The 24643-nt window shown below is 45.2% G+C and overlaps 1 protein-coding gene across 2 annotated transcripts in view; it reads right to left on the reverse strand.

Annotated features, from left to right (window-relative positions):
• Positions 1-22758, reverse strand: part of ZNF385A (zinc finger protein 385A) — a 229273-nt gene extending 206515 nt beyond the window's left edge. For both annotated transcript variants that reach the window (XM_070740846.1, XM_070740845.1), the window contains exon 1: positions 22416-22758. In XM_070740846.1, coding sequence (XP_070596947.1) covers positions 22416-22425 — 10 coding nt within the window. In that variant the 5' untranslated portion in view covers positions 22426-22758. The remainder of the gene's footprint in view (positions 1-22415) is intronic.
• Positions 22759-24643: the final 1885 nt, after the last annotated feature.

Genomic DNA, 24643 nt, shown 5'->3' on the forward strand with positions numbered 1-24643 from the left:
AGTTCACATCGCATCAGAAGTGCGTGTTTGTTTGTGCAGACTGTTCTTTCCAAGGTGCTTCCAGGAAGCAGTGAACAGAGGACCAATTCAGGGGCATGGCCAGCCAGCCATCGTTGCTGGTTCAACACGCGGGGGCAAAATTCCCACCACCAGTACAGGGGAACTGGCAGCAATCCATCAGTGTTACACTTGTGTAAAAATGTAGATTTTTTCCCCCCACATTGAGAACATTTTATGAAAACGTACATGTAAAATGTTGATGAATGATATGCTTATTCTTTTTGATTTGATTTGATTTGATTTGATATTTGATTTGATTTGTATGCCGCCCCTCTCTGTGGACTCGGGGCGGCTAACAACAGTGATAAAACAACATGTGACAATCCAATAGTAAAACAATTAAAAACCCTTATTATAAAACCAAACATACATACAAAACATACCATGCATAAATTTTAGAAGCCATGGGGAAAAATTATCTTAGTTCCCCAATGCCTGACGGCAGAGGTGGGTTTTAAGAAGCTTACGAAAGGCAAGGAGGGTGGGGGCAATTCTAATCTCTGGGGGGAGTTGGTTCCAGAGGGCCGGGGCCGCCACAGAGAAGGCTCTTCCCCTGGGTCCCGCCAAATGACATTGTTTAGTTGACGGGACCCAGAGAAGGCCCACTCTGTGGGACCTAACTGGTCGCTGGGATTCGTGCAGCAGAAGGCGGTCCCTGAGATAAACATGCTGTTTACTCCAAGATCCACTTTTCAAGCAGGAAAATGGAGCCTGTTGATTGGTTTAGCCATCTGACAGGTCTGTGTAAAAGGGAGAGCTGTCAACCTGGTCCTTTGCTGGATTTTATTTGTTACTACAATAAAGAGCTGTTTTTTGCAAGTCTCCTGTCTCTTGCCTCTACAGTCCCAGAACACGACGATTGGTGACAAAGGTGGGATACTGAAGAGGAATTCACAAAAAAGAGCTAACAAGACACCGAAAGATCCAGCCCGCTAACAAGAGCGAAGGATGGCCATTTTTGCACAGCAAAATTCGAGCCATGGTATAGAAAGATTTCAGCATTCCACCCGGTGACTCCCTTCGACCCTGCCAAGGAAAACTGGGAGTCCTACATGATGAGATTCCATTGTTTCCTGGAGGCCAATGATCTGCAAGCCCTACTGTTCTGCTGGGCTCTCTGGTATGAGCCTCCCGAAAATTCAAGGGTACAAATCTCAGACACACACGTTTGAAAATTCAAAACAATGTTCTTTATCACAAAATTCAAAAGAAACAAAGCACCCTTTTTTTATTGCAAAGAGCACTCATCCCAAAACAACCTTATAGGCTGTACAATTCCCTTAATCAGTCCTTAAGTACTTAGCTAGTAGCTGTGAAGAAATGTCACAGCTCTCCTTCTTCCAACAAAGTGAGACACACACACTTTGCTCTGCTTTGGTTTCAAAGGCGTGAAAAATCAACAAACGAAATCCAGGAAACAGCAAGGCACGGTCCTGAAGAACTGCGATCAGATAATCTTCCACAACGGCCAAATCAACACGCTGCTATTTGTATCAGCAGCTCTAATTACTAGAGCCCCACCCAAACACAGGTGGCCTCTCTTATCTCCTGTAATATGTCCTCAATTGGTCTCTTCTATGCATAAACCTGTGCCTGCGTGGGTCCAAGACTTCCTCATCCAAGTCGACTGAAGATAATGGAGATTGGCTTCCTGGGCTGTGTGCCAAGCCCCCCTCTTCCAAGTCACTGTACTACCTGACTCTGTCGGCAATAAAACAGGCCTACAACATGTTGATGTTTCCCCTGCATCCACCTCCACATTCCTTGGGGCAGGAGCTGAGCCAGAGCCAACCATAACACCTACCAGACAACAGGCAGCGAGACTTGTTCCTCAGTCACTGTGGGCATGAGGTTTTCAATACAGCTGAATCGCTAGCTGAGCCAATGCCAGTCAACACAGTTCCCTGGACAACTCTACAAAATATGCTGCCACATTACACAAGGTAGTCTTGTGTTGTGTTTCCAAGACCTCAACGACATCCTACTGGACCAGCTAATATGCAGGGTGCAGGACATTTGGCTACAGAGAAGGCTCTTGGCTAAGATCAATGTAACATTACAGACCACATAGGATGAAGCCAGAGTCACAGAGTCCTCCAATAAAGTCACAGAGCTACTCTACCACCAGAGCATGCCAGGTCCCTGCAAACAGACAGCAACGATCCATGAGAATCAGTGCCAAGACGAGCCAAGTGACAGAGAGGAAGAAGAGGTCTAACAAACAAAGTGGTGCCAAGGAACCAAAGCACATAAGACAAAAATGTGCTATGGTTGTGGGGGGGGGTCTGCCAAGTACTGCCCGCCCTGCAAAAAGATGGCTCATATTGCAAAAGTCTGCAGAGCATCCTTCCTGCCCAACAGATATGCAACCAGAGAGACAACCCAGGCGGACTCCAAAAGACGCCTGAAGAAAGAACCTTTCAAGCCACGGCATTGCGCTGAATACCATACAGCCCCAGATATTAACCAAACCTGAATTGGGCAAGCAAGTACTTGCCATAATAAAATAAAGGTGACCGGGTTCCTGAAGGATCACCCTGTTAGATGGAGGTTAATACGAGCTAGTCAATTTCCATAATGTCCTGGGCATCAGTCGAAAGAGTCATCCCCACTTTCCGACAACATCAACTACAGCTATAGCAACTAAGAATAAATGACTACCAGGGAAATCAAATCCCTGTCCTGGGCTGGGGGACTTTTCGGGTGAAGTTTGGCCAGTTCAAAGCAAGCTTGTTGCTGACAGTCGTCCAAGACCGCCTTCCCAGCCTATTTAGTTTAGACTGGTTCGGGGCCCTAGGAATGGGGGTGACCAGAATTAAAGCCATCTCCAGCAGGTGTGCCAATGATCTTCTACTGAATTCCAGGATGTTTTCGATCATGGGCTCAGCAAGTATGTGGGCACCCAAATTTCCTTCAGTCTAGGTCTGATTAGGTTAAAAATGCATAGAGTTCCTTTCGTGCTAAAACCAAAGATCAACCAGAAATTGGATAAATTAGGTGTATTTGATTGAACCTGTCGATCACGTGCGGGGGGAAACACCAATAGTAACTCCAGTAAAGAGTGATGGGTCAATAAGGATACGCACTGACTATAAATGCACTTTAAATAAAGCCCTCCAACAAAGTGCATACCCGGTGCCAGTGGTGCAACATTTGCTTCTTAAACTACATTCGACCGCCATTTTTGCCAAACTAGATCTCACAGAGGCATAACAATAACTATGTGAAATGTGAAATGTTAGTGGTGAATAATTTTGTCTTCCTTTTTCATTCCCAGCGCTAACCCATCATGTTCAATATGATTTTGCACTTTGTTTTTATATATTGCAGTTTATGATTACACTTTAATCATCTGTAGTTTTAGTGTTAACCACTTTAAGACATATATTAAACAAACCTAAAATAAAGGGGGCCTATGCCATAACTATGTTATTTCAATATACAGTGATACCTCATCTTACAAACGCCTCGTCATACAAACTTTTCGAGATACAAACCCGGGGTTTAAGATTTTTTTGCCTCTTCTTACAAACTATTTTCACCTTACAAACCCACCACCGCCACTGGGATGCCCCGCCTCCGGACTTCTGTTGCCAGCAAAGCACCCGTTTTTGCACTGCTGGGATTTCCCTGAGACTCCTCTCCATGGGAAACCCCACCTCCGGACTTCCGTTGCCAGCGAAGCACTCGTTTTTGCGATGCTGGGATTCCCCTGCTGGGATTCCCCTGAAGCATCGCAAAAACACAGAAGTCTGGAGGTGGGGTTTCCCATGGAGGGGAGCCTCAGGGGAAGCCCAGCAGCGCAAAAACGGGCGCTTCGGCTGGCAAAAGGGGTGAATTTGGGGCTTGCACACATTAACCGCTTTCCCATTGATTCCTATGGGAAACATTGTTTCGTCTTACAAACCTTTCACCTTAAGAACCTCATCCCGGAACCAATTAAGTTTGTAAGACAAGGTATCACTGTATAGTTTTTATTATATTGATGGTTAAAAAATGAAAGTTGAAAACAAAACTGGCAAATGAAAGAATGTATGGTTTGGACAGATTAATCTCATACTATCACAGTATTAACAATTACCAGCTTATATGGATATAAAATTCAATATCAGAGGGCACTGAAAACCATATAAATACTGGATGTATTTGTTGAATATACTGGAATTTCATTCCAGTCAAAATATTGTTTTACATTCCCCTCGTTCTAGAAGAAAATAATAGTTGACAGAACTCTTTTTTCAGAGTTCCACAGCATTCAGGTCTTTGTTGTTGTTGTTTTACAAATAAACAGAAAGGAAAACATGCTTCCTTTTTGCTTAATTTTTCCACATTGTTCTTTTCTCAGACTTCATTTTTCTAGAATGGTTTCTGAAGTCCCAAAGACCTTCTGCACGTATGCAACCAACAATCACAAGCCTCCCAGTATCCTGAGATACTTTTCGTAAGTTATACCAGGATTCATTTTATTTATTTATTTATTTATTTATTTATTTATTTATTTATTTATTTATTTATTTATTTATTTATTTATTTATTTATTTGTTTGTTTGTTTGTTTGTTTGTTTGTTTGTTTGTTTGTTTGTTTGCCAAACAATTATAAGGGGATAATTTGTACATATTAAACATTAGATAAGTAATGATAAAAAGTAACAAAAGAAGACAATAGGACAGGGACGGTAGGCACAATGGTGCGCTTATCCACGCCCCGATTGTATCATAATCAAACCTGTTTATAATCTACACTTTAACTTACATTACAGTGATCCCCCGCTCGTTGCGAGGGTTCCGTTCCAGGACCCCCCGCAACGAGCGGGTTTTCACGAAGTAGCGCTGCGGAAGTAAAAACACCATCTGCGCATGTGCAGATGGTGTTTTTAACTTCCGCAGCGCTAGCGAGGAGCCGAAGATTGGGGGCGGCGCGGCTGTTTTAAAACGTCGCCGCCGACATGGGGGGCTCACTAGCACCCCCCCGAACCCCCAACCCGGGTTTGGGGGGGTGCTAGCAAGCCCCCCATGTCGGCGGCGACGTTTTAAAACACCCGCGCCTTTCCAATGAGTCCCGAAGACAAACGTCAAACTTCCGCGTTTGTCTTCGGGACTCATTGGAAAGCCGCGCGGGTGTTTTAAAACGTCACCGCCAACATGGGGGGCTCACTAGCACCCCCCCGAACCCCCAACCCGGGTTTGGGGGGGTGCTAGCAAGCCCCCCATGTCGGCGGCGACGTTTTAAAACACCCGCGCGGCTTTCCAATGAGTCCCGAAGACAAACGCGGAAGTTTGACGTTTGTCTTCGGGACTCATTGGAAAGCTCCGATCGTTTTAAAACAGGCGCGCCATTCTCCGCTGACTCCTGGCGAACTTCCCCGCTTTAGGAGTCAGCGGAGAACGGCGCGCCTGCTTTAAAACGATTGGAGCCAGCCGGCTCCGATCGTTTTAAAACAGGCGCGCCGTTCTCCGCTGACTCCTGGCGAACTTCCCCGCTTTAGGAGTCAGCGGAGAACGGCACGCCTGCTTTAAAACGATCGGAGCCGGCCGGCTCCGATCGTTTTAAAACAGGCGCGCCGTTCTCCGCTGACTCCTGGCGAACTTCCCGGGCGAAGGGCGAAGGGCGGGTGGGCGGGTGCTGGGGGGGGCTTCGCCCTCCCGCCAGCAAGAGGGGGAAGACCCAGGGAAGCCGCCCAGCAGCTGATCTGCCCGGCGCCATCTACGCATGCGTGCCCATAGAAAAGAAGGGCACGCATGCGCAGATGGTGTTTTGACTTCCGGGTTCAAAAATAGCAAATTACCCTGTTCGCAATGGTCGGGGATGCAATAACCGGGGGATCACTGTATTTATTTATTGATTGATTTATTGATTGATTGATTGGATTTGTATGCCACCCCTCTCCGGGGACTCGGGGCGGCTATGAAAGTGCCAATTTCAAAATGCCGACATATGTTACTGTGTAAACGTGCACATATTATATTATTCATATGGAATCAGCAGTCCTTTACTTCTTAAATGATGTTCTCTCTCAGATATTTTCCCTCTTGCCTAATCTTCTGAAATTACAGCAGTTATTCTCTTTTTTCCAAGCCTGCTCTCGGAGTCCTATTATTTTTAAAAACTGACTGAGATTGCTAAATTTTATGCTCAGTACGAAACGCTGCACAAACACAAAATGGATCTAATCCAGACCCAGCAATTTTAAATGAACATAACATATTGATCACGGTCGGGTTCTACTTACCTTCCCCTAATTATTTGGTGTTGCGTGGAAGTGTGTGTTTTGCATGTGTGTGCCCTCACTGCTCCCGCATGCGCCACTGTTGCTCCTCCGTGTGCCCATTGCTCCCATGTGCCCACATCGCTCCCGCCCATGCCCGTCACTCCTGCGCCGCCCAGGAGTGACAGGCAGGTAGATATTGTTGAAGAACAACATTTTAATTTGTAATGTGTAGGATCATCCAGCTATCTTGAAGTAGCCAAGAAATCATCAGGCGTAATGAATAATTATGTTTGATTCTTACTTCTATATTTGTTCAAAAGGGAAGTGTATAATTCTATAAAGAGAAGGGGCATAGACTTATCTGCTGTTTCATTATGAAGACAATAAAGGCTCTGAAAATGTACAATATATCTTTCCCTTTCCACTACAAAGCCATAAGTCACCACAGACACTGAGCAACACCCAGACCAAAAGTCAATGAGTCTTTGATCCACAAAGTTACCATTGATTTATTTTCATTTTATGTGCAGGGTCCAAACAATCAAAAACTAGAATTCATTAACCAACAAATTTTGGGGATGAAGATAAATCAAGACTTTCCAGGCTATCATTCTCCCAAACAAAAAGATGCCAATAATTATTAAAAGATGCCATCACTATTTTGAACGGAATGATGTTGGCTTCCTTCCTTGTAAATACAGGAAATATTCCCCAAATACTGAGGATTGAGTGCCAAGCTACTGCAACCAGACTAATTGTCTAAACAGCATCTCGGCAGAGCCAGCTCAACAACTCAAGGTCATAAAGGAAGTCAAAGGTGGACATGGGTACCAATGCTTGGAAGATCTGTTCTCCTATTTTACAAGTGAAAAGAAAATAGTGCATTGTGTTTTGCTATATCTGGAGGAATGTTAAATTTACTGCAGTTAAAAATCTGGGCAATTGATGCAAACTAACCCACAAATGAGATGCTGCTCAGGAGATAAAAATAGCCACTAAAGCTGTGTCTACCTGGTTACATAAAAGCAGCAAAAGCTGTCTGGATGCCTGACTCAGCCTGTGACAGAAAAGGCCTTAAGAAGGGGCATGTATTGCTCTTGCTGGGATCCTCCATTCAGAGGGATACTTTAGAGCAGTGTTTCCCAACCTTGGCAACTTGAAGATATTTGGACTTCAACTCCCAGAATTCCCCAGCCAGCGAATGCTGGCTGGGGAATTCTGGGAGTTGAAGTCCAGATATCTTCAAGTTGCCAAGGTTGGGAAACACTGCTTTAGAGCATCCTGTAAGCAGAAGAACGATCAGGGATTATCATCAGCAAATAAAAAACTTACACAAGACCTTAGATCAGTGATGGCGAACCTATGACACGCGTGTCAGCACTGACATGCATAGCCATTTTCGGTGACACGCGGCTGCCGAGAAAAGGGGAGCTTTAGGGAGTCACCAAGATGCAAATCTCCCCGCTTTCCAATTTCCCACCGACTGCAAGCAGGTACAGCAGGGCCGCCAATAGGCCGGTACTACCGGGACTGGCGTCAGGGGCCCGGCCAAACTGAAAATTGGGGGGGGGGCCGCCCGCCCCGGTTTTGGCCCGCCACCGTGTGCCGGCCCCCTGGCGCCCGCAGCAGTCATTGTGCTGCACCGTTCGCTGTAGCCTGCGCACGCCTGTGCCAGCGCACCCCAAAATGCCACCCGCCCCGCGCACCCTTTTCCAAGGGCACGCACGAACTAACCCCGCCCCCCTGCGCCTCTAGCCCCCTCGCGCCCCTGGCTACTCGCCACTGCCCCCTGCCCGCCCGCCCGCTTCACCTCTCTTTCTCCTCCGCTGCAAGAGAGGCGCGGCAGGCATTCTTACAGCGGGGGCCGGCGAAGGCGATTTTCAGTGTCGGGCACGCGGCCCGGTGCGCGCTCTCCCCATCGCCCTGCCAGCCCGCCAGGAACATTCAAAGTAAGAAAAACCTTCGCTCTTACTTTGAATGTTCTGGGCGGGCTGACAGGGCGATGGGGAGAGCGCGCGCCGGCCCACGCGCCCGACACTGAAAATCACTTTCACCAGCCTCCGGAGAACGAAAGAGAGTGAGAGCGACAGAGCAAGATAGAGAGAAAGTGAGAAAGAGAGAGGGGGGGAGAGAAAGAGATAGCAAGAGAGAGAGAACGAGAGAGAGAGTGAGAGAAAGAAAACGAGAGAAAGAGTGTGAGAGAGAAAGCAAGAGAGAGAGAGAAAGAAAACAAGAGAGGGAAAGTGAGAAAAAGAGAGGGGGAGCAAGAGGGGGAAAGATAGAGAGAGAGAGAGAGAGAGAAAGAGAGATGAGAGAGGAAGGAAGAGAGTGAGTGAGAGAGATAGGAAGAAAGAAAGAGATGAAAGGAAGGAAGAGACTGAGAGAGAGGAAGAAAGCAAGATAGAGAAAGAGAGAGGGAGAAAGAAAGAAAGAAAGAGATGAGAGAGGAAGGAAGAGAGTGAGAGAGAGGAAGAAAGCAAGATAGAGAAAGAGAGAGAGAGAAGATAGGAAGGAAGAGAGAGAGTGAGAGAGAGCAAGAAAGAAAGAGTGAGAGAGGAGAGAGGAAGGAAGAGAGTGAGAGTGTTTTTTTCTCAAGGTGACACACCACCCAAATTATGCTCGGTTTTTTGCCGAATTTTGACACACCAAGCTCAAAAGGTTGCCCATCACTGCCTTAGATCCTAGGATGTATCCGTATGCAAAACTGATGTTTACAAGCAAGATCCCAAACAGATGCCTAATCAAAAACCATTATCTGTGTATTACATATCCAATTATAATCATGCTCACTGGGTGGCAGATAATTTCCCATTACATTCTCAAGTCAATGACATAGCTGTACTTTCACAGGTATTTTCCCATTTTAAGTTCCATAGTTTTCTTTTTGAGAACCCGTTCTTTTCATATCACTTGACAAGATGTGCACACTTATTATCTTGAAGGTACAGAACATTTTCTGCACACCATTGTCCATTTTTTGTTATAGAAGAGCCCAGTCTGGCATCTTCATACCACTTTCACACGTCAAATTACAAACATTGAAGGAAATTTAGTAGCAGCATTTTTACTAAAGGTAAACAGATTTTCAAAGACCACATCCACATGTTGCAGAACTAACTGATTTCTCTTTGGATGATTTTTCAACTTTCCAGCCTAGTCAACAGCTCTGGAATTGTCTATTTAAATATTATCCAGAACTGACACAGCTTAATTTCCGAGCTCAAAGACCTCTAAATGCTGCCATGTGCTTTCTTTATAAAAATAGAAAGAAAATAGCTAGATTCTCCAGTAACAAAATGAGTTCCAGATTCCTTTCATTGTTGTGGCTTCGTTTTTCAGAATTCTGGGAATTATCGCTTTTCTGAGTTTCAGGGTTATATTTGAGAAGTTCCTTCCATTGGAAATCAAGTAGATCAAATAATTTATTTTATTTTATTTTATTTATTTATTTATTTTGTCCAATACACAATAAGAGTTTTAGTGGGTACATATATATATAGCTGAAGGGATTGGATACTGTAGCCTAGATGATAATTCTCTGCCTTACAAGGCAAAGGTTGCAGGTTCAAGTCCCAGTGGGTATGACTAGCTGATGAGGCCAAAATAATAGATCTATCCTAATCTCCCTTAATTTTCAAATTCAGCAAAAAAAAACATGTGACATACACACACACACACACACAGTAAAATACATGATGAAGGTTATAGAGGAGATACTCATAGTAAAATATATCTAAGAAAGAATAGAAAATAAGATATAGTAATAGAACATATCAATGAAAGAATAGAAGAAGAGATATAGGAATAGAAGAAAGGTATAGGAGAGCAATAGGACAGAGGATGGAAGGCACTCTAGTGCACTTGTACTCACCCCTTACTGACCTCTTAGGAATCTGGATAGGTCAACCATAGATAATCTAAGGGTAAAGTGTTGGGGGTTTGGGGATGACACTATGGAGTCCGGTAATGAGTTCCACGCTTCGACAACTCGGTTACTGAAGTCATATTTTTTACAATCAAGTTTGGAGCGCTTAATATTAAGTTTAAATCTGTTGTGTGCTCTTGTGTTGTTGTGGTTGAAGCTGAAGTAGTCACCGACAGGCAGGACGTTGCAGCATATGATCTTGTGGGCAATACTAAGATCTTGTTTAAGGTGTCTTAGTTCTAAGCTTTCTAGGCCCAGGATTGAAAGTCTAGTCTTGTAGGGTATTCTATATAATCTGAACTACTAGGTTAGTTCTGTCATATCAGGGTCTCCAAATGTTGACGTCAAATTGCTTCCCTACAGTTGCTTCTAATGAGAAACTGAAATGATACAGTTGCACAATCTGACTTTCTATTGGCCTCCAGTAGCAGCCCATCCACTGCAACCATTTAACAAGCAACTACTGTATAGCCAATGAATTACCAATAATGATAATAATAATAATAATAATAATAATAATAATAATAATAATAATAATAATAATAATAATAATAATTTATTAGACTTGTATGCCACCCCTCTCCGAAGACCAAATTATTACACACACTTTTATTTAAGTATTTATTTCTTTCATTCAAATGCCACTCACTCTAAACAGACTCTGAGCGGCTAACAAGAAGTATAAATACAATATAAGTAAAAAATTCAATAAAAATCATCACTAGAATCACATGTGTTATAAAACCATACTTGCAACAATCAGTCTTAATTCCAGGCCTGGCGGAAAAGCCAGGTTTTAACAGCTTTCTGGGAAACCAGTAGGGGGCAGTTGATTCCCTAGGGTCGGAGCAGCCACAGAGAAGGCTCTTCCCCGAGGTCCCGCCCAACTGACATTGTTTGGTGGATGGGACCTGGAGAAGGCCAACTCTGTGGGCCCTTACTGGCCGCAATGAGGTATGAGGGAGGAGGCGGTCCCGTAAATACATATGACGTCATCGGGCGGGAAAAACCGTGGTATAGGGGAAAAAACCGTGAAGTATTTTTTAAGTAATATTTTTTTTTAAACGTGGTATAGACTTTTCGCGAAGTTCGAACCCGCAAAAATCGAGGGAACACTGTACTCTCTTTACTGACAGTAGATACTGTCTTTGTAAAGACAATTGGAAAAATAGGTAAATGTAGCGATGATTTGTGGATTTGTATTTACATTCATACAAGGTAAAAAGGAATCTCAATGAGTCATCAAGGAACCCAGCTTCAGGAACATGGGATTGCCCTCAAAGAGTAGTAGGACTTACTGTGGCATTTTGGCAATTTCTGAGTTTGATTGTTTGCTTGCAGACATTTCATTACCCAACTAGGTAATATCATCAGTGTAAGAAAGTATGGGACATGTTCCCTGTTTATATATAATAGGGGTTATGGTTTTTCCCCCTTTGGTACCTTCCTAATTAAGGTGTTGTTTTCTACTCCTTTGCCTGGTGATTAATCCCTGCTTATCTGAGTGTTGGCTTCTGCAGAGAATGTGTATTTTGGTTTCTTTCTTTGCTTTGCTTTTCATTTTTCTTTTCATTCATTTCCTGTCATACCATGTCATTTTTGAATGGTGTGTGATTGTGGTTTATTTTTATAAGTCTATTGAAGGCTGAATGCCAAACTTCCAGGAATTCCCTGGCATTTTGGGGTTTAGTTTGGTCTAAGTCTAGGATGTTCAGTTTCAACACGGAAACTATGGTTTCAAACTCTGTCCATGTGCTGTGGAATTAAGCAGTTTTCATTGTGTTTGTGGATGTGACACATATATAATAGCAATAGGAATATACCACTTCCTAGTGCTTTTACAGCCCGCTCTAAGCAGTTTACAGAATCAGCATATTGCCCTCAACAATCTGGGTCCTCATTTTACCCACCTCGGAAGGAGGGAAGGTTGAGTCAAGGTTGAGTGGTGACATTTGAACTGCTGAACTACAGCTAAATTTTTAAAATTAAGGGAGACTAAGTTAGCACTATTTCAGCCTTGTTCTGGCTTCATCAGCTAGCCATACCCTTACTGGGATTTGATCCTTGCAGCTAAGATTATTTCTGTTTTTTTCTTCTTGAACTACTGAGCCTTGGATGTTTTGATTTGTATGCCACAATGATGCTATGTAATTGCAATAGTAAAATAGATAAACCACATTTACACTCCCTTCAAAACATCTCATTCACTGTAAGGATAACTGGCAAAGCAAATAGAGAAGATCCAAATTTCATATAAGGAATTAAGTCAACAGACATTGATAAGATAGTCCAGGAATGTTGGAGAGCAAGAGTTCAAAGTTTCCTTCCCAGCTTCAGGTGCTGCTTGTGCATGGCCAATTAAGGCAACATCGTTTTAACACAAAATCCACTTCTGTTCATACAGTAGGTGAGAGAAATACATCCAAGCAATATTAGCCTCAATATTCTGTCGTCCCCCACTACCCCAAAGAAGGAGCCCATAAAAGAAAAACTTTTAACTTTAGTGAGTAAAGGAATAGCCCTGAGAAGCTCTTCACGTGTATTTATAAAATGTAATTTTTAAATAGAGACCGAATCCAATTCATCCAACTGGTGCATTTTGTTGCTCTAGTTCTGCTTCAGATAAAGGTATTCTGCAAAATCCCTAAACTTGCTACCCTTCTAACATAACCACAATTGGACATTTATTCTGCCCAGAAACTTCAGATTAGTTCCTTGTGCATGTCAATGACAAGTAACGTGGGAACTTAATTAATTTAAGAAACTTGGATGATGCCTTACAGTAATCGGGGAGGCAATTTTAAGCAAGGTAACTCATAGTGCAAGTACAAATGTGTTTACTTATGCTACAGGCTGATTAGCGAGGGAAAAGGAATGGTGGGATATCAAACTTTACATTTTACAGGTGGAGAACCTATCGAACAAAATATAAACACACGCACATTGACTCCCTCATCATCAGGTGAAGAATCAGCAGCCTCTTCCAATGAACTCAGCAGTGGGGGGGGCGGGGGGGCTTTCCATCGCTGCTGCCTCTGACCCTTCCATCCACTCCGTTCCCAGCCGGTCTTAACTGCCCCCCAAGGAATTGGTGCAGCCAAAGCCAGAGATAGCTGTGGCTTTGCTGCCACTCCACTCATCATGCCGGGCATTTCTCAGCAAAACAATCAATGGCACTCAGTAAACCCACATTCAATCGTCAGCACTCTTATATAACATATTCTGCGTTTGCTGCTGAGCTGTGAATCAACTGGGGGGGGAGAGAGAGATGAGAAGAGAGATGCACTGAAAAAGCACAGCAGTATATGCTTTGGTCCTTACAAACTTTCACGGAAACTTTCAGAAATTTTGCTGTGAGAAGACTGAAAGGAATAAAACAACATTCCCTGGGAATGAACACACACACATTACACACACATGCACACACACATAGACACAAACACGTAGACGCACAGCACTTGCTGTGCTATTGCACTCCATTGTTTCTGCTGTCTTTGATTCTTCTCATTCTGCAAGGGTGCCTTCGGTATTGGCAGATCTCCCACTTCCTCCCCTCTCAAGAGTCTCCCAGGCTCCCTCCCACCTCCCTGACCCCCCTCCCCAGCCTCTAGTCCAGACCTGGGCAAAGTGTGGCCCGGGGGCCGGATGCAGCCCGCCCGCTGTCTGTAACTGGCCCAGGAAGGTTGGAAGGAAGGAGAAAGGGAGGGAGGAAGGGAGGGAGGGAGGGAGGAGAAATGGAGGAAGGAAGGAAGGAAGGAGAAATGGAGGAAGGAAGAAAGGAAGGAAGGAAGGAAGGAAGGAAGGAAGGAAGGAAGGAAGGAAGGAAGGAAGGGGTGGGCAATTAATTTATAATTATAATATGATTATAATATACTGTATAATTATACATATAAGATAATATAAGATAATAATATAACATAAAATTATAATTTATAATTATAATATAATTAACTCAGTTCTACCCAATAATATACAGTATTGGGTAGAACTGAGTTAATTATATTAATCCTCTAAAACCATCCTAATTTCTCATGCGGCCCCATGGCAAAATTAATTGCCCATCCCTGCTCTAGTCCCTCTTCGGTCTCTCCCTTCACTGGGTGCTGCATGTTTCTCTACACCTGCAAGGAACAGAACGTTTTGAAAGATCAGCCGGAAAACTACAAGCCTTACTAGTGAAACGAGGCTGGAGATGCTGCTGTCTCTAGGATAATCCCTGGAAAATAAGAGCATCAACAAGGGAAAGATGCATCCAGTGATCCAAAGCCAGGCCTGACCACACATCACTGCCCCTCAATATGCTTACAACAGAACCCTTTTTAATATGTGCTTTTTAAAACATATCCTACACTTTTTCACACGCACCTACTCATGCTTGGGTAAGCGGTATATTTTTGGCTCCTTAAGCCCCTGTTAAGGAAAAGTTCCCTCCTTTCACCAAATATCTCTCTCTCTCACACACACACACACACACACAATCCCAAATTTTCACTTCACGTTTTCTGCAAGGTAGGTTTTGGAACCATTTGCCTTGTGTATAAACACACACACACACACACACCAATCTTGCCCTATATTTTCCTTCCGATAAAGGCTCCTTGGAGATCAGAAAGTAAACCTCCTGGACTTGAGATGAAATGAAGCAAATTGACACAAAATGTGCTATATTTAATCCACGACAACAGCCAAGGGCAGTCCAAGGAGCCTGACTCTTCCCTTTCCTTCCTCCGGGCCAGTGCCTGCGATAGGTTGGACCTGCAACTCTGCCCCGTGAAGAATTCTGTACATCAGTTCCATAGCACCCTTTCCCCCACCACCAGATAAGATAAATGCCAGGAAGACAAACAATCCAAGGCCTTTAGAAGAAGAAAAAGAAAAAAAGGAAGGAAGAAAACAGTGATTCCAATCAGAAGACAACACAGTCTGAAAACATTCAGCTGTGGGCATTATTGACAACAACCACTCAGCATGCTCAAGGCAGCACAAAGCAGATTTGGCTGAGAAATCAGGCAGGGGAACTAAAGTGCAAGCAATGCCCAGGCCAGCTCCTGCTGCCAGCTTTAGCAAGGAGGACCAAATTCGGTTGGCACATGGATGGTCTGGTACGGTGCATCCTGGAAGGCATTCAATGATCCAACAGGGGGGAGAGAATAAGGAGAGGAGAGTAACTCTCTATGAAACAAGACATCTCAAAAGAAACGGACGTTAAATTATTCGAGGGGAAAAGTAACAGGGTGGGTTGTTTTTAACCCAAACTGTCCATAAGCGCATTTGATAAATTATTTTGGCTGCTCCACTGTGCAGGAAGATTTGCTGTGCAGTCCCGTAACACAGCATGGCTCACAAAATTACACCACATTTGCAAACTACATTCTGTACTATACTTTGTCCCTACCTCCACCCCACCTCCACTTAGCCACCACCGTTGACAATTGCACCTTAATCTTTTGCCTGATTGCGACTGGGGTTCCCAGATCCCATTATTACCAAATTGTTCAGTGACTTCTTACTTGGTTTACCAGATCTACATAATTCTTACTGCTCGCACTTACTACACCACTCTCTCCATATTAGATAGGTGAGTCCTTGCACTGACAGAACTTAGCCGAGTCTTGACTTTTTAAACAGGGAACTTTTATTCTGGCATTTCCAGCACCACTCCAGCTCAGCTTAAATAGAACAGTGACCAAACTTCTGAAAGCTCCTTTTAGAGTGTGGCTGTCAGACAGTCAACCAGTCACAATGCTTTAACTTCCCGCTCGAAAGCCGTCTTGTACTTAGCCAATCAGGCTTTAGCATCAGCCTTCCTAGCCGGTTGTAAATTGAAGACTTTGCGTTTCTGGCGGGGTTGTAAGTCGAGGACTTAACACCTCTTACCTCCCAGTTCACACATACGTAGTTGGCCAAATATGCCAAGCGACATCAACTCCACCCTGATCGTCGTAGTATCGGGCTGGGGCCAGACAAGCAAGGACTAGGAGGTGGTTGGGCATCTGCTGGAACTTCCTATGCCTCGGGAATGGTGTCAGCTAGGCTGGAAGGCATTGATGGCTAGAAGGCACAACAGGGAGCAACCAACTTTCGCTGGTTGGAGACTGGGGAACAATGGGCTGGTAGACGGGGGCCCGAGGTGGTGAAAGAACTGCCAGAGAGGCTTGGGCATGGTTTGAAGGCACCAGATCTATGCAGGGAAACCTCCAGTGAAGCTGATCAATGTGTCAGTGCCAGGGGTAGCCATAGGTGAGCTGGACCCTCTAAGAACAGGATCCAGTTCGGTGGATCACCTATCCCAGTAGCTACTTTTGGCCTGCCCCAAAATTAAGTGCAACAACAGGATCCCCTACTGAGAATTTCCTTGACCATTGGTCAGGAACAGGGGTCATCCAGATTGAGGTTGGGGTGCAGACGGTCCAACATTGTCCTGGCGGCCCACAAGCAACTCAGTGGGGCTGGCCCCTGTGACCTGGCAATGGGTGGTGTGTTGGGCGGTGAGATATGTGCAAAGGCTCTGAGGCCAATTGGCATAATCTAGGTGCCCAAGTTCTTTCTTTGCTGACCTAACAGCCCTCTCAACCAACCCATTAGCTGCAGGGTGTGCCGGTGCTGTGGGGGCAAGGCATATCCCTAATTTGGCCAGGTACATTTGGAAGGCAGCAGAGGTGAATCATGATCCATTGTCAGTAACTATGACATCCAGGAACCCATAGGTTGCACCCATGGTCATGATCATTTCAGAGCTGGTTGTGGTCATCAAAGCCAGCTGAACCCATTGGAATAAGCATCCATAATGACCACTGGGCCAGCCAAGTCCATGTGCAGCCTGGCCCATGAAGCCCTAGGGCAGTGATGGCAAGCCTTTTTTTCCTTGGGTGCCGAAAGAGTGTGTGGAAATGCTATCATGCATGTGTGAGTGCCCACACCCAAAGTTCAATGCCTGGAGAGGGCAAAAACAACTTTTCTCACCCCCAGTGGCCCTCTGGAGGTCAGAAATGGCCTGTTTCCCTACGTCTGGTGGCCCCAGTAGGTTCATGTTTCACCCTCCCCAGGCTCCAAAGGCTTCCCTGGACCAAGGGGAGGGTAAAAACACCCTCCCCCATGTCCCTGGAGGCTCTCTGGAAGCCAAAATGCCCTCCCAGAACCTCTATACAAGCCAAAAATCAGCTGGCCGGTACACACATGCACGCTGGAGCTGAGCTAGGGCAACGGCTTGCATGCCAGCAGATATGGCTCCACGTGCCACCTGTGGCACCCATGCCATAGGTTCGCCATCCCTGCCCTAGGGGATTCCCATTCGTGGATTGGAGCTGAAGGCGAGGCTGGTTGTGAACTCTGACAGGTGGGGCACTGGGACACCCAGATCTTTATTTCTTGATCCATCCCAGGCAACCAGACATAGCTGTGGCCAAGTGCCTCCATACGCGCAATCCTGTATGTGCAGAGTCCAGGCACTGAAGTATGGCCGTTGTATACCCAGGGGGAATTATCACCCTATGTCCCACAACAGGGAGCCCTATTGGATAGAGACCTTATGTTGTCTGATTAGAAAGGGTTGAAATTGAACAGGCACAGGTCTGGTTGGCCATCCCCTCTGAGCCCAATTGAGGACCTGGGATAAGGTAAGATCATTTTGGGTCATGGCCGCTACCTGACTTGCAGAGATTGGACTCTGCAATTCCTCGACGAGGAGGGCAGATGCTGCAGGAGCAAGGTCTATCAGTGATTTAGGCAGCGGGCAGTGGCTTAAGCCATCAGCGTGCCCTAAAATCCTGCCAGGCCTGTATCGGAGTTGGTAATTGTACCCAGCTACAAATTCAGAGCACCTTGCCATGCCGGGAGACATCATTTGAGGGCTCTGTCAATCTCTAGCAAGGATGCCCAATAGAGGCTTATGGTCAGTGACGAGGTAAAAATGGTGTCCATACAGATAATCATGGAAGCACTTTAAACCTGCTACGCATGCTAGTGCTTCCCGATCAATATGGCCATAGTTACACTCAGTTGAGGATAAGGTTCTGGAATAATAGGCTATGGGGGCTTTCTCTGGTTCAGAGAAAAAATATAATTAGACTCCCATAGTTGGGACACTTTCTTTGCCCATGTTCAACTTCACAGGGTTACTTTCCTTGGCTCCAATCCATGTTTTGTAACTGTGCTTGCATGGATCTTCCCTGGAATGTCATTACTGAAAACTGTGTTGCAAATCCCTTCTTATTTATTAGTCATTTCTAAAGCAATATGACTCATTTTCATATCTATCCAGTTCATGATTTTTCCTCCCATTTTACAAATTCAAGCGTAATGCTGGTTGTTGCCCACTTTGTCTGATGAATACATGATAATACACAAATTGTGAATATAAGTAGACAAGCTTGCAACACACTAAGTGTTGTGGTTAGCTCTGGCCCAGCTCCTGCCCCAAGGACTGTGGATGTGGGGGAGACATCCACTTGCTGCAGGCCTGTTTTGCCCCCGGTGGAATCTGCTGATGAAGGCTCCTCTGACCAAGAAGACATGAGTGACAGAGAGGAGGAGAGTGGGGCAGACAGATCAGAAGGAGATCAATTCTCTAGCTCCTCCATGGATTCAGAACAAGAGTTAATGATACAGCCACGCATGCAGAGAGAGATGCATAGGCAGCAACAACTGAGAGATTATTATCAAAGAAAATGAGGCCACCTATGGTTGGGTGGGGCTGTGGTAATTAGTGAGGCTGCTATAAATAGCAGCCTGTGGGTTTGGCCATTGTGGAGGATTACCTGATCGTTGTGTTTCGTGACTGCTTTACTGACTTTGACCTTTTGTGTGCTGATTTTTCCCCACTTTGAAACTAAACCAGGGCAAAGTGTGTTTCAATTTGTGAAAGAAGAAGGACTGTGAATTGCCTCACAGCTGCAAGCTAACTATCACAGAACTGATAAGGGACTTGTACAAATTACCAGTTTGTTTGGAGACGAGTGCTCTTTGCTATACCAAAAGAGGGCTTGGTTTAAGTGAATTTTCATTATAAAGAACATTGTTTTGAATTTTCAAACGTGTGTGTGTCTGAAATTGTATCTGTGCATTTTTGGGAGGATTCTACCAGAGAGCTCGACAGAACACTAAGCAAACTGGAAACCTCATTTTAATGTCTCAACTAAGCCATGGCATGGTTTGTGTACTCAAAAGAAAGAACTACGTCACATCCAGCACAGCCCCCAAAAGGGATTAACCCATGGCTCACATGCCAACCAACCATCCCAATTCTGTCAGGAACTTACTTGAGAAACATCAAGATTTTTGGCCCAGTTCCATGTCTCCGACACACAAACTGCTATGCAGCTTGAAACCCAACACTAGATCAGCGAGAGAGAGAAATGGATAAAGAAAGGTGTACTGCAAAGAGAAACTGGAAAAGCACGAAGATTTAGACAGACGGCAAATTTAGAATGAGGCAAGGGAGCCTAAGGGAAGAAGAGGCAAAATAAAGAAGGATGTGAGCAGTGATTAGAGGCAATGAGAGCTTTCTCTACAATGGTGTGTGTGTGTGACCCTTTTTCTCTTTCCACTCCCGAGCTGTGGTTCTCTTTCTTGTTTAGCAAAACGGGGACGAAACTCTGGTTAAGCCAGAGCCTGTCATCCTCAAATGTCAATGCTAGGCCTACAGACAGGAGGGAGGCAAAATGAATAGCCAGTGTAATCAAGAAGTCAGGCAGGATTAGCAGACAATCCCTAGGATTGAGTGGCAGAGATCACAGATCAGAATGGCTTCCCTCCCGGGGCCATTCTTGGATGAGGCTTAGGTGTTCAGGAAAGAGGAAGCGGTGGCAACCGGACCTACAAGGATGTGGGGGGGGGGGTGAGAGAGAAACACAACATGTTATTTTGACAGAGGGATACAGTGTCAAAGATTTGGGGGGACAATAGGGAGGGAAGAAATGTCCGCATGATTGGAACTGATTATCCGGTGCAGAATCTGGCCCTAGGCAAAGCACAAAGAGATTGCAGAAGACAATCTGAAGCGTGTGGATTTGTTTGCAAGGTCAGAATAGGCTTCTTAGAAACACTGGACGAGGCATTTGCAAAGGAGAAAAGTATGACATCAAAAGAACATCAGCTTGGGATGCTGGAGGTATTCCTGCTTATGACCTGTTTGTTTTTGTTGCTGTTGTTGCCTAAGTTCTTCTCTGTGTGATCTGATTCCAAACTTTGACATCTTTTAGGTATTTTGCTCCCCTACGCCTGCCACCCATCAAACGCGGCGCAGCACAAAAGCAGTATTTTTAGTGGTGGAAGAGCTGACCAGGATAGAGTGTCCTCATTTTCATTTCCATCCTCTGTTATTTTGAGACTTCCTCTCCTTTGCAAACTCTGTTTATCCCCTTAGGCAACAGAGATCAGAAGGCTCTCAATTATGTCTCCTGGAATGCAGGGAGATATGAGAAAAGAACAAGCTTTCTCTGTGTACCCCCATCCAAGATGTGCATTTTTCTACCGCCCCCTCCTCACCCCAAACCAAGCATGCTCATAGTCGAGACATGCAGCCAGTTAATTCAAAAGCTGGGCCGCCCCCATAATTCAGGTCTGTGGGGACATTTCCTGTGACCAAGTACTCCCCAAGGAGAGTGCCATTCATATACTATAATATTTTTTAAAAATTGCTATAAATCACCACCAGAATCTAAGTCAACTCTCACTAGAATCCAACTTTTGTCCCTACATGGAAAGAAGATTTCAACCTTTCTCCAACGCTATGATTGGGAAGTGCCCAACAGGATATAATGGGCTCAAAAATAAGAAGGGGGAATTTTTAATTTAATTTATTTGACTTCTATGACGCCCAATCCCATTGGGACTCAGGGCACCTTACAACAATATAAAATACAAGACAATGGTAAAAAAAGGTCAAATATTAAATACTAAAAAACAAAATGACCCACGATCGGTACCCTTGAACCTGCATTCAACTTAAGCCCTTGTTTTGCTGCTTCCAACTAACTTAAAATAATTCCACTGAAGTATGTACAGAGAATTATAACACAGTATAACACAATCAGCATCCCTGCCGATTCCAATTAATGGGCCGCTTCATAATCTGACCCCCTTACTCCCCCACAAAACAGGGAGAGAAAAATCTGTGAAGGTGGGGAAAGAGGAGAAAAGGAGGAGCATCCGGCCGTATATTGGAGCAACCTCCCTCCCCATGCACAGAGATCTAGGTCAACACTGATGCTTCAAGCGCCAGTTTATCAAACAGTTTATCAGAATGAGGGATTCATCCAGTCCATCAGTCAGCTGCTCTCTTTCTCTCTCTCTCTCTCTTTCCCTTTATCCCCCCTTTCTCTCCCCCTCCACATCTCCTGCCTGGCAACCAGCTCTCCTCTCTCACCCAACAACCCTGGAGTAAAATGGGGGGGGGGGACAGACACGACTTTATTCCATAGCCAGGCGATGCTTGAAAAGAGGGTTCCCAAGTTGATGGGGAGAAATCTGGAGATGCTGCTTTCAGGGGTGCGTGAAGAAGGACGAGTTTTTATTATGGTTCTTCCCACCCACCCCAATTGTCCCGCACAGCTTTCGGATGTCCTCCTCCTCACCGCATTGCAAAGCTTTCTCTCACCCTCCTCCTCACAGTTCCTTCTCATTTCTCCCCACCTCATCCTTCCCTGGGCACCGCTGTTGGGAACAGTTCAATAACTTCCACCTTGTGACGCAGACCTGAGCACCCTGTTTAAAGAGGGGAGGGGGGAGGATGCAATGCCGTCAGGTTGTGGGGCTTCTTTGGAATTCCAATGCCATAAAACTGCATAGACGTGAGGGGAGAGCACAATAATAATGATGATGATGATGATGATGATGATGATGATAATAATAATTTATTAGATTGGTATGCCGCTCCTCTCCGAGGACACAGGCAGGGATCTAAAGTGTCCTTCACTTACCACCTTTTTTTTCTTGACACGCTTTCCGACAGCCATCCGAAAAAGAGATTGCAAGGCTATCCCGGTTCAGGGGAGATTTTTTTTGCTATACCTCCGTAGGGCTTGAGGGAAGGGCAAAGCCCAAGAGGAACCCATATTGGGATATTAAGGAAAAGCGCGACAGGAGAGCCCACAGGGGCAAAAACAAGTGAAGCGAGAAGGAAAACGGGAGTGGAGGAATAAGCTACCTAAAAGAGGACGAGGAGGAGGAAGAGATTCAGGTGCACTGCAAAGATGGGAAAGCCCGGAGAAGCCGCCACTCACCTAGGATCATCTCCGTTCAAGCTTTCGCTGCGGAGCAGCACCTTGCGTCTGGTCTGGCCGCGGCGCAGCAGGGACGGCAGCTGCCTAGGCAGAGGATCACAGCAGCAGCTGCTGCCGCTGCACTCCGCCGCCGCCTCTTCCTCCGCCTCCCCCGTGTCCGCTGCAGCGGCGGCGGTGCTAGGAACGGGCCAGGCTACACAGCGGCAGCAACGATGCGGGGGCCCCCGGAACAGCAGGGCCGGCGACGGAGAGAGCCCGAGTAAAAGGAGGAGGCATCGCCAAAAAAAATTGTGAGCGGAGCGGAGCGCAAGCTTTTCGCTGTACCACCCGGCCCCCCTCCCCACTTTTCGGGCAAGGCGGCTCGCGCGCGCCCTCCCCTGCTTGGCCATTGGCCGCCGCGCCAATTCGGGCGCCCAATCAGAGAGACCGAGGACAACTCGGTTCCCCCCCAAAAAAAGAAAGAAAAAGAAAAAAGAAAATAAAAATAAAACCACCCCCTCCAATATGAAGGGGGGCTTTAAAAAAAAATTACTTACCAATCTCTCCGCCCGCCCCGCCCTTCCTCCCCCCCACTTCACGTGCGAAGCCTTGGCGGCGAACGCTCTCCGCAGTGGCAGCCCAAGCAGGTAAAAAAACGCACCTTTGGCGCGTCGAGAACGTCGCCGCCGCTGCTCGCGCCGAGGCGCGCGTTTCCCCCCCGCCGGCTGGACTCCATATCCTTTACCTGACGAAATGGCATTAAAAAGGGGGGGAGGGCGACGGCGCGTCGAATGCTACCAAACGTGTAGAGACGGGAGACCTCCTTTTGATCTTCCCAGTGAAGTTTGTGGTAGCAGTCCAGACTTTTCGAATAATCACTTTATTGTCTCTTTACAATCGGGGTATATCCAAATGAAATTTCGTTGCAATACTGTACAGCTCTCAAAGGGTCGCAACCTCCATATACACTGCATAAACATGACAGAATAAAGAAATAACTACAAACCTATGTACTATGCATAATACAAATGTATACCATAGAATAGAATAGTATTATACAATAGAATAGAATACTTTATTGGCCAAGTGTGATTGAACACACAAGGAATTTGTCTCGGTGAATATGCTCTCAGTGTACATAAAAGATACATTTGTCAAGAATCATAAGGTACAACACTTAATGATTCTCAGGGTACAAATAAGCAGTCAGGGAACAATATTAATATAAATCCTAAGAATACAAGCAACAAGTTACAGTCATACAGTCATAAGTGGGATGAGATGGGTGATAGGAATGATGAGAAGACTAATAGTAATAGCAATGCAGCCTTAGAGAATAGTTTGACAGTGGTGAGGAAATTTGTTTGTTTGTTTGACTTCTATGCTGCCCTTTTCAACCAAATTATTTGTTTAACAGAGTGATGGTGTTCAGGAAAAAACAGTTCTTGTGTCTAGTTGTTCTGTGTGCAGTGCTCTATAGCAGTGTTTCTCAACCTTGGCAACTTGAAGGTATTTGGACTTCAACTCCCAGAATTCCCCAATTTGTTGGCTGGGGAATTCTGGGAGTTGAAGTCCAAATATCTTCAAGTTGCCACGGTTGGGAAACACTGCTCTATAGCATTGTTTTGAAGGTAGGAGTTAAAGCAATATATGTCCAGGATGTGAGGGGTCAGTGAATATTTTCATTGCCCTCTTTTTGACTCAAGAATATAGGGCCTGTATACAGGTCCTCAGTGGAAGGCAGGTTGGCAGAAATCGTTTTTTCTGCAGTTCTGATTATCCTGTGAAGTCTGTCTCTCTGAAGTCTATGTCTCTCTTGTTGGGTTGATGTATAATGTATTCCAGAGACAAATAGGGCAGTCAGTTGGATTCGTTGTCTTCATTGAGTGAATTTGATAAACGAGGTATGGTTTGACGAAGCCTTAATTGCCTGATGTGATAGAGTCTAGAAGACCACTCTAAATCAAAGCCAAAAACACACCTCAAAAGGGACCCTGGAGTGGAGTTGAGCTCCTTCCTGCTAACTTTATAAAATAGGCTCCTGTAGCTTTTCTTCAAACAGTTAGTCACCTGATTTGCCTGTGCCACCTTCTGGCTAGCAAGTTATCCGATTAGTGTGCAGCCTTATAATCTCTCATCCAAATCCTGACTGCCTCTGAGCCTACTCAGCTTTTTGGCATCAGCTGTGATCAGTCAAGTATTGCTACTTTGCTATAACATCACTGACTCTTATAAAATACAAAAGATAC

This window comes from Erythrolamprus reginae, chromosome 2 (genome assembly GCF_031021105.1).
Source record: "Erythrolamprus reginae isolate rEryReg1 chromosome 2, rEryReg1.hap1, whole genome shotgun sequence".
NCBI classification, from domain to species: domain Eukaryota; kingdom Metazoa; phylum Chordata; class Lepidosauria; order Squamata; family Dipsadidae; genus Erythrolamprus; species Erythrolamprus reginae.